General features: G+C 35.7%; 2 protein-coding genes across 3 annotated transcripts; one reads left to right on the top strand and one right to left on the bottom strand.

The window, feature by feature from the left end:
• The first annotated feature begins 1,305 nt into the window (after positions 1 to 1,305).
• Positions 1,306 to 2,173, top strand: LOC145797762 (uncharacterized). Its single transcript, XM_082885176.1, has 2 exons — positions 1,306 to 1,551; positions 1,775 to 2,173. Exons 1-2 carry the CDS (start codon positions 1,306 to 1,308, stop codon positions 2,171 to 2,173), a joined length of 645 nt encoding a protein of 214 aa, XP_082741302.1.
• A 4,635-nt stretch (positions 2,174 to 6,808) lies between these two features.
• LOC145796933 (uncharacterized) lies at positions 6,809 to 14,654 on the bottom strand. 2 transcript variants are annotated; one of them, XM_082882631.1, is made up of 2 exons: positions 11,826 to 14,654; positions 6,809 to 7,101 (listed from the first exon to the last, which is right to left on the bottom strand). In XM_082882631.1, the coding sequence occupies exons 1-2, from the start codon at positions 14,491 to 14,493 to the stop codon at positions 7,034 to 7,036; spliced, it is 2,736 nt and encodes a 911-aa protein (XP_082738757.1). In that variant the 5' UTR covers positions 14,494 to 14,654; the 3' UTR covers positions 6,809 to 7,033. The 2 variants fall into 2 exon arrangements, with proteins under 2 accessions (XP_082738757.1, XP_082738756.1); XM_082882630.1 differs by having other exon boundaries at positions 6,809 to 7,452; positions 11,826 to 14,635.
• Between the last annotated feature and the right edge of the window lie 2,392 nt (positions 14,655 to 17,046).

A 17,046-nucleotide genomic window follows, 5' to 3' on the forward strand; every position in this document is an offset into this window, starting at 1 on the left:
CATCTGTTAATTGTGAGTAATAACTCCGTAAAGTTATGTTTAATTACAAGTATTTTCTGACTGATATGATACGATCTGTTTTCTGAAATGCTATTTTATGAATTATGAATGAATGTCTATTTTTCTGAAATGTATTTGTGGCATCCTTAGTTCACATGACCATCGCTCAAGGGTAACAATACCATGGCCAATATGCACATGGCCCTCGCCCAAGGGTAACAATACTATGGCTTATATTCACGTGGCCCTTGCGCAGGGGTAACAATACCGAAGCCTATATTCACTTGGCCCTTGCCTGGGGGTAACAATACTATGGCTACTTGCACGCAAGATATGGACCTTTATAGTTGTCAGTACCGACTATACATGTGAGTCTCAGGACCAAGTTGATATGATAGCTAATGGATGTACCATGTATGATCTTATGCAAAATCCGAATATGAGTATAAACATGTATATGATCCTATTTCTTATTTGAAAATTTGAATATGAATAAGATTCTGTTTCTGATATAAACTCTGATTTATAACTTTGTGATGAGCATCATTAGTTAAAACCCTTTACCTTTGTTATTATTCACTGGGCTCTCGCTCACTATTCTTATTTTGTATGTAGGTGACCAGGCATGTGATCAGGGCCAGAGTTGACAGCCTAGAGTTTCGTTTTGTCAGCCACCCTTTGCGCCTCCCACGGAGGTTCCGGACCAAGTCATGTATAGTGGCTACGTTTTGTGGATGTATAAGATTTTACTTCTTTTGGTTTTACGAACAAGTTTTCTATTGTAACTGTCATGTAAACACCGTATTAAGCTTTGGTAACACAAGTATATGTTTATAAAGTTTAAAATTATTTTGTCCTATGTATGTCTGCACAGCTCAATGGACGTTGTATTTTGTATAATTGCTTCTGCAGCCCCTTGATTATAAACTATTCTATTCAAAGGCCTTTGGTAATCTAAGGATTACTGGCTGGTTACGATGCTAAACCTATAGGGGCGGGTTTAGGTCGTGACATATCCTGACCGAGAAAAATCCGAACAAAGTCCCCACTGAAGAGATGACTGACGAGGAGTATGCCGTTTATCTTGAAAAAATCAAGAAATACAACACAGATGAGTATAAATGTTGGTATTATCTTTTGAATTGTCTTTTGGATCAATTTTATGATTATTATGATATTACTTACACCACTGCCAAGAAAATTTGGAAAGCCTTGCCGAATAAATATGACACTGAAGAGGTAGGAGCTAAAAAATATGCTACAAGCTATTTTCTCCACTATCAGATGATCGATAGAAAATTAGTGATGAAGCAAGTTCACGATTTTCAGTTGCTAGTGGCTAAAGTTAGATACGATGGCATCAAAATTAGAGACAATCTTGTTGTAGCAGGTATTATTGACAAACTATCGTTATCTTGGAGGGAGTTTCAGAAGTCAATTCGTCACAAGCAAAAAGAGACGTCATTGGAGACTCTAATCACACAGATTCGAGTGGAGGAGGAAACACGAGGACATGATATGCTTATGACACAAGAGCATTCCACTGCAAAGGTAATTTTTAACTTCTGGAAATACTTTACCTAAAGGTCAATTTCATAAAAATAGTCATTTGAAACCAGTTAAGAAAATTTGGAAAAATACTGGAAGACCACAAAATAAAAATTACCTGAGGCAAAAGAAATGTAACCAAGAACCCCCTTCACAAGATCTGATAAATGTAACATGTTTTGTGTATGGCAAAAGTGGGCATATTGCTTGAACTTGAAAATTTTAGAAACAACAGTCTCAACCACATGCTAATGTTATCGAGGAACCATTTATGGCTATGATTATAGATATTTTTATGGTTCAATCTATGGAAGGGTGGTGGGGAGACTTTGGTGCCAATAGGCATGTTTGCTATGATAAAGATTGGTTCAAAGATTTTACTCCTTTTAATGAGGAGAGGACTGTTATGATCGGGGACTCCAGTTTAACCAAGGTGCTCGAGTGTGGGGATGTTGAGCTGAAATTTACCTCTGGACGTGTGCTTGTTTTAAAAGATGTGTTGTACACACTGTCCGTGAATAAAAGTTTGATGTCGAGTTATTTGCCCAACAAAGCTGGTTTCAAACAGACTATTGAATTTGACCAATATGTAATCACTAAAAAAGACATATTTGTGGGAATATGATATGCATGTAATGGAATGTTTAAATTAAATGTTGAGAATAAGAAAGCACATGTTTCTATTTACATGCTGTCTTCTATGAATTTTTGGAATGCTCATTTGTGTCATATTAATAGCCGATATATGGGAGTCATGAGTAGTTTAGAATTAATTTCCAAACTAACAAATAATTTTGAGAAATGTGAAGTTTGCAGTCAAGTAAAAATAACTAAAAGGCCTCATAAAAGTGTGGTGAGAAACACTAAATTGCTAGAATTAATTCACACTGATTTATGTGAATTTGAAAGAATTTTAACACACAGTGGAAATAGATATTTTGTCACTTTTATTGATAATTTTTCAAAATACACTTATGTAAACTTGTTGAAAAATAAAAGTGATGCTTTTGAAAAATTTAAAGAATTCCTTCTTAAAGTTGAAAATTAATTCGGTAAAAGGATTAAAAGATATAAAAGTGATAGAGGCCGGAAGTATGAATCTTTTGGATTTAACTCGTTTACTCAGTCTTTGGGAATAATCCATGAAACTACTCTACCATATTCACCTGCATCTAATGGTGCAGCAAAAAGGAAAAATAAAAACTTTAACTGATTTAACAAATACTATGCTAATTAAAACAAGTGCTCCTTTAAATTTGTGGGGAGAAACAATTTTAATTGCATGTTATGTTATGAATAGAGTGCCTCATAAAAAAATAAAAGTTACACCTTTTGAGTTGTGGAAAGGGATAAGCCAAATTTGAGATATTTGAAGATTTGGGGTTGTCTAGCTTTTGTTAGATTTGTGGACCCTCAAAGACCTAAATTAGGTGTGAAAGCTGCCACTTGTGCTTTTGTTGGATATGCAACAAATAGTACAGCCTATAGATTTTTTTATATTAAAAACAAAATAATTTTTGAATCAAGTGATGCAATTTTTCATGAAGAAAAATTTCCTTTTAAATCTAAAAATGGTGGAGGTCAAAATTATCAAGAAAATATTTTATCTGAAACCGGTTCCTCTACTCTTCTTTCAAAAAACCAAGACACTGTAGTTTGTGAACCTAGAAGAAGTACAAGAGCCAGATTAGAAAAAGATTTTTGCTTTGATTATCATGTTTTTAATGTGGAGGAAACTCCATTAACTTTACAAGAAATTTTGGCATCTTCTAAATCTATTTTTTGGAACGAGGCTGTAAATGATAAGATGGAATTATTATTATCTAATAAAACTTGGGTATTAGTAGATTTACCAACAGGTTGTAAAACTATTGGCTGTAAATGGGTTTTGAAGAAAAAACTTAAATCGGATAGAACTATTGATAAATATAAAGCAAGGCTTGCTGCAAAAGGTTTTAAACAACAGGCAGATCTTGACTTGTTTGATACATTTTCTTCGGTTACTAGAATTACATCCATTAGATTATTAATTACAGTGGCTGCAATTTATGATTTAAAAATTTATCAAATGGATAATAAAACAGCCCTTTTAAATAGATACCTAGATGAATAAATCTATATAAATCAACTTGAGGGTTTTGTGGAACGCGGTCAAGAAAGCAAAATGTGCAAGCTAGTTAAATCCTTATATGGCTTAAAACAGGCCGCTAAACAGTGGCATGAGATATTTGATTCCTGCATGATTGAAAATGACTATAAAACTAATGAATGTGATAAATGCATTTACTATAAATCTGAAGAAAATTCACATGTCATTATTAGCCTCTATGTGGATGATTTACTAATATTTGGCTCTAATTTGCATATCATCGTGGAAACTAAAAATATGCTTAGTAGCCATTTTGATATGAAAGATCTTGGTGAGGCTAATTATATTTTGGAAATGAAAATTACCAAAACCTGTGATGGTATATTTCTTGATCAGTTGCATTATATTGAAAAAAATTTGAGAAAATAGAATTTTTATAAGTGCAAGCATGTTCTTACTCTTTTTGATCATCATGTGCATTTATTTTCTGTTGAAAATGATGAGGATGTAATTAATCAAAAGGAATATACTAGCATGATTGGTAGCTTGTGTTATGCGACTGACTATACTAGACCTGACATTGCCTATGCAGTTGGAGTACTTAGCAGGTTTACTAGCAAGCTTGGCAATGATCACTGGCTAGCCATTGAAAGGATTATGAAATATTTATCCGGTATCATAAAATATGGCTTATTTTACAATAAGTATCCTACAGTACTTGAAGGTTATAGTGATACCGATTCGAATACCTTGTCAGGTGATTCATTATCAACCACTAGTTACTTATTTATCTTGGGAGGTGGTACTATAAGTTGAAAATCGAAAAAACAAACCATTATTGTTAATTCAACAATGGAGGTTGAATTTATTGCTTTAGTTACTGCTAGTGAAAAAGCAAATTGGTTAAGAGATTTGTTAAATGAAATCTCTTGTTGGAAAAAACCGATTCCACCTGATATTGATTCATTGTGATAGCACTGTAGCAATTGGTCGAGTTAATAATCGTTATTAAAACGGTAAATCCAGACCTATCAGAATAAAAACACAGTACTACGAGATCTTATATGAGTAATGGCATCATAAATGTGGATTATATTAAATCTGGTGATAATCTTGCAGATCCATTAACTAAGGACTTGACAAGAGATAGAGTCTAGAATACATCGAAGGGGATGGGGTTGAAAGCCATTGAATATAGCAGGAGCCATGTACGAGAATACTTAACCCAGGGACTAGAGATCCTGTAACTGGGTTCAATGAAAAGAACGATCATATGATGGCCGTGAGAAATGCACTAAATTACTTTTTACCCATCTCTATGATGTAAGTGCATTTATCTTGTAACGTTGTAAAGGTTGAGTTATTAAAAAAAAATTAAAAAAAAACTCTTAATGAATTTCTGTAGCTCTTATTGAGTGGGGTGTGATAGTTACAGGAGCACCCTTGACGGAATTCACCTATGTGAGTGTAGTAGTGGGGCCGCTACCTATGAGATTTGGGCTAATTCTCAAATACACTCATAAATCCTGGGATCGCACAAGGACGTAATGTGCTGGCTCTTAAAGCTTATGTGAACACCTGAAATATTATGTGTGTACAATAATTATTTATTTCCCTCAAGCAGTTATGTTGAGCATACTATTGGCTCTCGAGTAGATATTATTGTTTCACTAATGGAAGTTTAATGCAGAGCACACCTACCATGATGCATAATATCCTTATTTTCCTAATAATCTCAGATTTTGTTACATATAATATTAAAATATGTAGGGGAATGTTAGCAGATATTTTAATATTGTAATGTGTTATAGATTATTTTGTTTGCTTGGGCTCCAAGCAACTTGTTTGCCAAATTTCTTTTCTTTCCCTCCAAGTTAATCCTTTTTCTTGGTGACCAAGTTTCCTCTCCTATACTTTTCCTCCAAGAATCCTTCAAGTAACTTGCCCACAAAGTTTTCTTTACCTCCAAGAATCTTCCAAGAAACTTATCCATCAAGTTTTCTTCTCTTATAAATTGAGCTAAGCTCTTATCTTGGAAAATAAAAGAAGTGTTTGCTGTTTTATTATATTTGTGTGAGATTATCAAGCAAATAAAAAGGGTGTATGTGATGAAATTTTGGGTTCAACCAATTGTGTAGTATTGGTGAACCAAACGACTTATTCGGGCTGTTGTATCCTGTAGGGGACAAGTCAATGTTTTTTCTGCTGCAGGTGTGAGGCTATACCTAACCACAGAAGGCTTAAATCTCCTTAAAGAGAGCGAATTTTCTGCGCTTCAGCCCTTTCAATAATTATTGTAATTTTTATTTTTTTATATTTTTTGATGTTTTATTTATAATTATCACCAACATACTATTTATGTACAAAAGGCCCATATTAAAAGTTTGCTTTAGGCCCCCTCCCAAAAAGGTAGAGTTGGCCCTGGTTCAAACTTGGTAATGATTTAAAGTAGGATCTGTAGGGACAATATATGCAACATTGTCCCCATTTTGAAGATATTGTTTGTGTGACTTAAATTTGTGTCACTTGAACGATAACAATCTATGGAGCACGGACACGGATACAGATATAAACATGGGACACAGTAATTTCTTACAAATAGGAATATGAGCACGATGGGAGACACGCCAATTTTTTAATTTTTATATATATATTTGCTATGTTGATTAATATTATGTTACAAAACAATCAAAATTAATAAAAACTAACATAATTCAATATATATAAAAACCACTATATTTATATTTATAAAGGCACAAATAAATAAATAGAGAAATTAAAAAAATATATTAGAATAGTCATAAATACAGAGAAAACAAAAAAAATAGAAAAATAGAAAATATATAAATATAAATAGAGAGAGAGAGAGAGAGAGAGAGAGAGGTGTATAAATAAGAAGAAATAAAAAAAGGAAGAGGCGAGAGAGAATAGAGAAGCGAGAGGTAAAGAGAGACGTGAGGCTTAGAGAGAAGCAAGATGGAGGTTGATTGGAACGTAGCTGTAGCCCTAAATCTATCAAAAATATATATATATATATATATATATTAATTAAAGGAACACGCCAAATGATGGCGTGCCACCGTGTCCAACATTGCCATGACACCTATTTCGGCATGTCCATACTTCATAGGTAACAACAAACAAGCTTTTCACCATTTGACCAAACTAACCTTTAAATAGAGTGGCGTAATGTATTATTTGTATACTTAGTTGATAAGTCATTAAAATTTGAAATAAAATAGTGCTTGCTTATGATTAAACCTTAGAAGCGAGTACATTTACATTTACTAAATCAAAGTAGATCAACCATCCTATCAAGCTCTATATTTTGCCTAAAATTGAAAACATCTCATTCCATTTGAATCTCTTTGCATCTGCATTTCATAGATGTGCATTTTAGTGACGAAGCTGAGATGTTCTTTCACCAGCTAGTCGCATCTTGACACGCTTTTCGTCATGTATACCTGTCCCAATAAACAATTCGATGATGGCATTTAGTTCCACAACCACCTCATTGACATCCATCCGTTCACCAGGTGATTCTACAGAACATGCAACACCAATCTTTACAACTGAACTTAAGCATTCAATCATTTTATTAGTGTTGATAGTGTCATTAGGTTGTTCTAATATTATACGCGAATCCACAATCTCCACCATTCGCTCAGGCAACGCCATCTTGCAAAAATTATGAAGGCTCAAACCATTTATAAACATTTCATTTGTTGGTTTCTTCCCTGTCACCATCTCCAATAAAAGGATGCCATAACTGTAAATATCCCCTTGTGTAGTGACATGTGCTCCTACTCCATACTCTGAAGAAGAAAGGAAATTAGAGGATATAATACACATACATGATACATCCTTGAAATATGCATTCATGTCACTTCAATGGTCTAAATCTTAATTTGGATAAATTACATTTTGCTATCATTAAGTTTCATGGTATTTTCACTTGGGCACATAAAGTATATTTTTTTCCCGTTTAGGCATGTTCGTAATTTTTTCCAATTTACTCTTAAAATTAACTTTCATCCAATTTTAGATTTTTACAAAAAATGTCACGTTAACAGCCACGTGGCACAAAAATACATTATACTAAGCCTCCGTTTGGGAAGTGGGTTGGCTTTTTGGCTTTTTGGCTTTTTTGGCTATTTTAGCCTGGGCTTAAAAGCTTGGTTTGGAAAGGGCTTTTTGGCTTTTTGGCTTTTTTGAGTTTTTTTGTGAGAGAAGAATGTAATGATTATGGGTTGGATGTGATGTTTTGTTTGTTATGGCTAAAATAGCCTATTTTGTTTTTTGTGGCTAAAATAGCCAAAAAAGCCTGCAAACCCACTTGCCAAACACAGGCTAAAATTTTAGATAATTATACTTTGCTTTAAGTTTTATATTTTTTCACTAAGGCCCATAATATTTATAATTTTTCTCAATTTACTGCCAAAATCAACTTTTGTCCAATTTTGGGTGATGTAGTTGATCCAGATCTGTCTAAGAGTTCATTCGAGCGCTTCTTCTCGAGTGGGAGTTTGAGGGGTGATCTTCATCTAGATAAATGGTGGTGTCTCGGCGCTTGTTCGATGTTGTGGTTTTGGTGGCGTGTGTCTTGGGTTTGGTAGGCAGCAGCTTGGGTGAATAAATTAATCGGGTTGATTAGTATGTGTGGTTGTTGTTAAGAGGAGTAAGCTGCTTAGGTGTTGTACGGAGTTTTGATTCAGAAAACAAGTTCCGACCGTGAAAGTGGGTCAAGGGTTGGTTCAGCAGCATAGGTGAGGTGTGGCATTGGGTGTAGCAGCATGTTGTCCGGAGTGGGCCTTGGCTGGGTTTTGGGAGTCTAGTAGCATGGAGTATAGCAGCTTGGAGATGTCAGGCAATGGAGTTTTTCCATCCATGGAGACGGTGGCTATGGAGTTTTTCGGCCAGCAAACATCCTCGGTAGGTGCAGAGGAGCGTGCAGCAGGTTGGGGAAAAGTTTTAGCAGCAGTAGCAGGTGGGCATTGGGCGTTGGAAGTTGTCAGGCGTGGGAGTGTAGCAGTGGACGTTGGGAGTTGAAGCTGCATAGGTGTATGATTTAGTTTTCAAAATTGCAGGTGGGCGGTAAAGTTTAGTTGTAATTTTTTTGGATTTGGTCTTGTGTTTTGGCTGTGGCTTTGGGTTTTGTGGGCTGATTTTGTGGGTTTTTTTTTATTTTTATTTTTAGAGTTAAGTTCTTCTTAACTTTTTTGTTTAAAAAAAAAAAAAGCGTGAGGCCAAGGGGTTGGTTGTATGGATGCGAGTAGCAGTAGTAGGGGTATTTTTATACTTCCGAATCTCTCTCAAAGCATGTCGTCTTCCTGTACCTTTAATTTCATGTTGTTAATGAAATTTTTCTTTGCCGATCAAAAAAAAAAAAAAATTAGTGGCCAAAGTGAGAAAAAAAATACTTTAATAGTCAAAATGAGAAAACAATTTTAAATACCAACAATGATTCATCTCCCCTTTTCCCCCCACCCCCTTTGACCCCCTCTCTCTCTTATTGGTTACATTTTCTTTTTTTTTTTTCTTTTTTTTCTGCTCCTCCAATCACCACTCGCCACGTGGCAAATGGGGGTGAGGGGGTGACTCCCAAAAGGGGGTCCCAAGCATTATTCTTTTAAATACAGTGGTGATACAGACTCCCTTAGATTCTCACTCCCACCACCCCCACACACACATGGGGGTTGGTGAGTGGGGGAGAAGAAAAAAAAAAAAAAATTTTTTTTTTTGACCAATGAAAGGCAGAGGAGGTTTGCTTCCAAAAGGGAGTCTAAGTCTTTTTTGTTTTAAATAAGGAAGGTGTAAGTTACCCATTTTATGCCATGTGGCATTTTCGGCTAAAATTAAGTCAATTTTGGGAGTAAATTGGAAAAATGTACTAACGGAATGGGCCAACGTAGGGAAAAAAATATTTTAAAGCCAAAATGAGAAAACAATGAAACCTAAGGGAGTAAAAGTGTAGTTTACGCTTCTAATTTTTGTAAATTCATCCCTACAATGTTCAATTGGAGTCAAATTCCCTCAGTTTTAAACAGTAGTGAAAATTGTTAATAGAATATTAATAAAACTCACTTATAGTTCATAGGGCATGCTTATATGCCACTTTGATATTTAAAGTTTAAATTTTGTTAATTTCATCCCTAAATATTGTAACACTATGCTTCATCTTCTTCATTGGTATTTAGGAACAAAAAAAACTAAATCTGAAAATTTTAATTACAAAAGTGACATGACACAAATATTTTAGTAATCGTAAGTAAATTTTATTGTTTTTTTCGTTAATGATTTTGATGGTCCTCTTGAAATTAAACCAATTTTCTTTAAATTGAAAACTTTGAGGAAAAAGTTGACAAAATGTATACTTCAAGGATCAAATCCACATGAAATGCATACTTTAGTATAAAAATTTTATTAAAAATTTAAAATTCAGTCTTGCATGCTAATTTTAGCATTCTTTTTTTTTTATTATTATTATTTTATTTCTCATCGTTTTCTATAAAGCTTTGTTTGTTTTGACAAAAAACATTTTATTTGTATTTTCTAATGATATCATAGAAAATAAAAATCAACAATAAAATAATTTTCCTGGTTAACAAAAAACGGCTTTCTTTAGATATTAAAATCTTATCAACTTACCACACCACCACCAGCACCACGCTCACCTCTACATTCACCCCACTAGGGATGGATCTAGCTAAGAGGCTTAGGGGTCATGTTCCAAACCACCCCCCCCCCCCCCCCCCCCCACCCTATTTATACTAACACCTTTATATATAAAGATTATTTTTTCTTATTTACCTCTCATATAATTGTAATAGTGCCCCTTTTAAGTTGTGTAAAACTCATTAAGTGTCCTATTTGATTGTTTTGGTCATTCTTACAATTTAATTGAATTAATTTATTTGCACTAGGGGTGTGAGCCCACTCGATAGATATGCTTAAAATATAAATTTTAATTCTAAATTGAAAATATATCTTATATGTTGTTTATTGGTGAAAGTATTCTTTATTAAGTCAATGGTTATAGGTTCAAGTCTTACACCCTTCTTGTAACTAATATTTTTTTCATTTTAGATGGAAATATTGACACTTGGCATAAGGAGAGAAGGTCATTTGGCGATCATACTTTGCATAAGGAGAGAAGGTCATTTGGCGATCATTTTAGATGGAAATATTAATATTTGGTGTAAGTAGACAAGGTCATTTGGCGAAAGGAGAAAAGAAAATTCACGACACCATAGATAGTATAGATTATGGGATTTGTTTAGTTGGTTGATTCTTCCCATTGTGAGGCTCTTCCTTGAGTTGATAGGATTGGATACGTTGATGGTAGATTAAGTTAGTTATTTCTCCCTATTATTGGTTAATAGAATTGGGTTGTTTGATTGTGAATTTATAAACTATGTTGATGTAAGGGTGAAACACTAATAAATCATAAATAATAATTTTATGAATTGTTTAGCTCTCTTTTTTTATTTTTCCTTATAGACCTAAAGGTCCCGTTTTAGTGTGAATTACATAAAGAGTAAAGTATAAAAGCACGTACATTATGTGTTGAGGAACAAATATGGGCTTTCTCATAATTTTAAAATTACTAAACGTAATATTTAAAAAAAATTCTTTAGTGTACTTTTCTCAAACGTAATACTCCAATGTAACATACTAAAAAACCTTCTTAATGTACTTTTTTTAAATGTAACACTCTAATTAATGTAATACACACAAACTCCTTCATGCATTTTTTCCAAACATAACACTCCATTGTAACACACCAAAAAACTCCTTAATGTACTTTTAAATAAGCTTGTCGTTATGAACAAAATATTTAAGCGTCTGAACTCCTGACCAAACAAAATCCAAATTTGGATTTACGGGCAGAACCCCCTTGTTATTGTTATTTTTTTAATGTTGTGATTAATAGGTGCGTCTCTACCTTGAATTTCTAGCCCCGGCTCTACACCCCATCACTCATTCACTACTTGGCCGCCGCCGCCAGCCGCAGCAGCAGCATCTCAAAACCATCAAATTCAACCACTAGCACATTATTTTTAAAGTCATAATTAAATATAAAAAACATTATCTAAAATATTTTTTTTTGTAAAAAATAAACAGAGCGCAAGTGCGATAGTAATGAAAGCAAATATAAAGCAAGTAGGAAGATGACTTATTTCATTACCTGGAGCAACATAGCCTATGGAACCCTTGATTGCAATTGAACTTGTTTCTCCACCAATATGATTAGTATTTATTGTAAGGAACCTGGCCAAACCAAAATCTCCCACATGCGCGATCATGTCTTCATCGAGGAGAACATTACATGGCTTTAAATCACAATGGACGATTGGTGTTTCACAATCGTTATGAAGATACTCCAATGCAGTAGCAACATCTATTGCTATTTTCAACCTCTTGGTAAGGTTCAAATTCCTTTCTTGCGATGCTGCATTTTCACTTGGATGCAACCATTGTTCTAAGCTTCCGTTGGGCATGTACTCGAAAACTAGAGCCTTGAAATCATTGCCTTCGAAGTTTACACTTGAGCATGCAGTTATTATCTTGAGAAGATTTCGATGCCTTGTTTTCCGCAAGGCTTCACACTCAGCGAAGAAGCTTTTGGAAGCCCCTAACCGTTCAATGTCGAGCACCTTCACAGCAACAACTTTTTCTTGTGGAGGAAGAACTCCTTTGTACACGGTGCTGAAACTTCCTGCGCCAATCAAGTTACTTGAAGAAAATCCTTCTGTAGCTTTGAAAAGCTCTCCATAGGAAACTCTCAAGAACCTGTCTCCTTTGCATGACTCGGTTGGAGATTTCTTTTTTTGTTTTCTTTTACAGTAGAGAACAATGAGAAGCAATGTTAAGATCATACATAGACCCACACTAGCAATTGTGACTATTATTTTGAGACCATGAGGATTTCTATTCTTCATGGACTTTTGACTTGGGCATGCTGGCAAGTGTAGTCGTGGAATTCCCCCACAAAGCTTTGCGTTTCCAACAAGTGAAATTCCACTCGAGTTTATAAACACACCTTGTGAAGGTACCTCACCCTCTAAGTCATTGAATGACAAATTAAAGTTCTCCAAATAAGGTAGTCTCTCTAAACCAATTGGAATTTGACCAGACAAGTTATTGCGAGAAAGATCCAAATCTACTATTCCTTTCATCAAACTAAAGGACGTTGGAATTGTTCCCTGAAGCATATTGCCCTCCAGATAAAGGCGTTCCAGTTTCAAGCACTCACCAAGGGTGGTAGGAATCTTACCGGAAAATTTGTTCTCAGAAACATCGAGTTCCTCTAGATTTTTCAAGGAACCAAGTTCCAGTGGTAGTAAACCGTTCAAGGAGTTGTTCCCTAAACTGATGGAAGATAAACTGTAGAAAACCCCAATTGTTTTGGGTATGGAACCAATGAATCTGTTATAAGAAAGATCCAATACTTGCAAGCCTTTAATGTTTTTAATACTTGAAGGGATGCTTCCTGTCAAGTTGTTCCCTGCCAAATATAGTTCGAAGATTTGAGTAAGATTTTCAAAGGATGTAGGGATGAGGCCAGAGAATTTATTCCCACTGAATCCCAATATATGCAGGTTACTGAGCTTCCCAATTTCGAACGGTATAGGACCTGAAAGATGGTTGAATTGTAAACCTAGTAAAGCTAAGTTCACCAAACTAGATATGCCAACAGGGATGGTTCCGACAAGTTGATTATCTTCGACAGCAAACCATCTGAGTTGGATTGATAGATTGCCTATGGATTTGGGCAAAACACCACCGAAACCATTTTCATATAGAGCCAATCTTTGTAACTTGGTGCAATTAGTTAAAGAATCAACGAAACTCAAGTCAGATTCAGCACCGGTACCTAAACTATTTGCACCAAGGTTTATCCACCAAAGATCCTTCATTTTTCTTCCTAAATCAACCGGAACTGGCCCGGATAAGCCGCTGACAGAAAGATCAAGAATTCTCATTCTAGATGCATTAGAGAGAGAAATGGGAAAGGGGCCTGTGAAATGGTTTCCTCCAACAGATATTACATGTAAGTTGGGGAGAGTAAGACCAATATCTAGAGGCAGACTGCCTGTGAGGTGGTTTTCTGGAATGTATATATCTTTGAGGGAGGAAATGTTGTAAAGGGAAGGAGGGACAGTGCCAGAAATATTATTGAGACCGATGCCAAAAAATTGCAATTTGGTTAAGTGACCAATGGAATCTGGAATGGTTCCATGGAGATTATTGGTTCCGAGAGAGAATTGTTGGAGAAATGTGAGGTTACCTAAAGATGGTGGGATGCCTCCAATTAGATTGTTGGCGAAAAGATATAGAGAAGTGAGCTTGGAAAGAGACCCAAACAAGGGTGGGATTTTCCCAACTAGATCATTCAAGGAAAAATCAATGACCCTGAGGTCCGAGCAGTTTGACAGATAGGCTGGAATTTCCCCTTGGACTGTATTGTTATTGAGAATGAGTTGACGCAGACGAAATAAGTAGCTGACTTCTTGGGGTATTTTGCCTTGTAAATGGTTGTCCTGAAGGTAGATAGACCTCAGGAAGGTCAGGTTGCCAATGGAGGGTGATATGGACCCGTCTAGTCCTTGAGACCGCAAGTCCAAAACTACCACTCTTTGATGTTGGCGACCACATGTTACCCCGCGCCACTCGCAGAGGGGGAGAGAGTCATTCCATGAAAATAGGAATGGCGACGTGACTGGGTCGCCAGTGATGAGGTCCTTGAACGCAAACAAAGCTTGTCGATCTGTTTCGTTACTGAACACGGCAGCACTGACTGCAGCAATGTTGCAGAAAGAAAACAACAAGAAGAAGCTGACTAGAGAAATCATGTTTATGCGAAAAGGTAGGTGGCCAGAGGTTGAGAATAGAGAAAATTAAGGAAACTGTGACAATAAAAGAGGAAACCGAAACTTCATATTTATAAATGCAAAGAAAGCATGGTTAGGCAGGCTTTGCGACTAAAGGATAACGTGCTATCAGATAAAATAAATGAAACATGGGCTTAGTTTCCTTTGGAATGAGTGGCTTATAGTTTATTTTAAGGAAATTAATATATAAGCTACTTTTTAAAATTATTTTTTAAATTTAATGATGTGTAATATGATTGATTGATAATTATATAATATATGAGAGAAACTGTTACTTTATATATTTAAATTGATTAACACGTCATTAGATTTGAAAAATAAATTTATTTTTTAGACTTAAATAGTAATGCATTTTAATTTGAAATTTAATAATTTTTCCAATGATTTTGGGGGCAGAGTGCTGGTAAAATGTAATTTGGTTAGCTGGAAGACTATTATAATAAAGTGTCATGTATCATATGCAACTTATGGTATTTTTTGTGTCAAAATAGAATTTATCTAGAAGTGGAGATTGAATTGATGAAATGTGGGGTCTACATATGAAATGAATCTAAGTTATTGATGTAAAATTTTGAATTTTTATGTCTGGGTTTATAACATTATTGTTTTTGTGTTGATTATCATAAATATAGTAATTAAATTATTTTCAGTCATAACTAAAAAAAAAAAAATGAGGCATAATCAAATAGCACATAAGGTAATTAAAGACCTTTTAGATTACAAACAAAATATTATCATAACCAATATTACAATGAGATATTGTGGAGAAGTGGTTTGGAAATACTCTAGAATCCAGTTAGACGTCCTTGATTCTCTGATTGCTACCTGAAAAAGAGATGAACACTCCGGTCGGGTGTGCCAGAGTTAGCACTCCGACGAACAAGTCAATATTCTCTCCAATTTACTTCTATCTCAAGTTCTCTTGTCTATTCACACATACCTTCCTTTGGTTGATGCTTCTCCTTTTTATATTGCTCTCTAGGGGCCCACCCTTTCATCATCATATCTGGGACCTTCAGGTACATCAAAAACTATTCGGCATATTTGGCCCACGGGCTGGATTTTACTCGGCTTTGTTCTTGTTCAATGGGTTTGATCATGCCGAGTTAGCCTTACCATCATTCTCGGCACTTTGTTTGAACCTATTGAGCACGTAATTATTCGGCCCCCACAATTGCCCCCACTCGAAAGTATTTACTCGGCGTGTTTGGTTTCTCGGCCAATCAAAGCAAGAACTCTCGAAAGACAGATACGACGGATGCACTCCTTTTTCGTACTGATTTATCAGAGCCGTCAGAGCGGATGCGCTACTTGAATCATCACAGTTTCCCGCCCCTTCGTATTTGACATTCATTTAATGCGTTTTGAAATCTGTACCTCTGTATACTTTTGAATCGAAAAGCCAGACATTTTTTACACCCGTATACTCTTGAATTGGAAAGTTATTGTCATCTTTCGAGCATCCTTCATATCAACCTCCTTCCAGACCTCTACAACCCTGCCTCTTACTGTCCGTCTCCTTCCTCATCCTGTAAGTCCCCTATCTCTCTCATTCTATTCCTTATTCTAGTTTCCCTACGTGTTTTTACTTTTGTTTTTTTGTATACTCTATTTTTGTTTCATCTTGAATGGCGAGGCATTTGAAAGCCCTTATTTCTGAGGATCGAGTTGCAGCCGTCATTTTTCCATTCCAGACGACGTTCACCTATCCCTCATTCCAAACAACGTAGTAAACATGGAGAGGGCTGACACTAGCACCATTAACTTTTCTTTTTTGGCAATTGCAGATGGTGGAGTTTGATTCCCCTTCCATTCTCTTCTTAGGACAGTCCTGCACTACTAGGGATTAATTCCTTCTCAGCCAAACGTGAACTTTTACGTATTGTTATGGGCATAGTGGAATTGAATCGTCGACTGGGTCTTAACCTAGGAATCCCAACTATTCGGCACTGCTACGTTATGGCCGAATCAACCGATCGGCAAGGCCGTTACTTTTTAAGAGCCAAGGACGTTGACCATCATTTGATAACTATGCTCGCCAGCTCTGGCAAAAGGGTTGATGATGTTATGGTCACCATCCGAGGTAATTGGGAATTCGATGAGAGAGAAGATCGCCAAGACCCAATTCCCAGGCAAAAGGGCAAACCAGGTAGCCGGCTAAAATTGCTAACATGTCTTAAAATAAACGATTTATTCGGCTTAAATACTATTTTGATCATTTGTCTTTCTTGTAGGCAACGATTTCAAACGAGCATTGCCGTTTGCGGACGAAACCGTTTTGGATCAAGTGAAGACGATCCTCAATTACAAAGGCTGTGCAAACCTCCAAGGACAAGGGTGTGCAACCCATGTTTTGCTGAGATACGACCCAACTTACTCCACTTTTTTGGCTGCAGATAATATCCCTATGCTGACACACGAACGGCAGCTTACTACGCTTATCTTCCCTAGCTACAAAAGTCTAGGGAACACTGGCATCGAAGGTTTTGATGCCGGTGAGGAGATCGGTGAAGA

Source organism: Camellia sinensis, chromosome 8 (assembly GCF_055761805.1).
Source record: "Camellia sinensis isolate YWXY chromosome 8, ASM5576180v1, whole genome shotgun sequence".
Taxonomy (NCBI): Eukaryota; Viridiplantae; Streptophyta; class Magnoliopsida; order Ericales; family Theaceae; genus Camellia; species Camellia sinensis.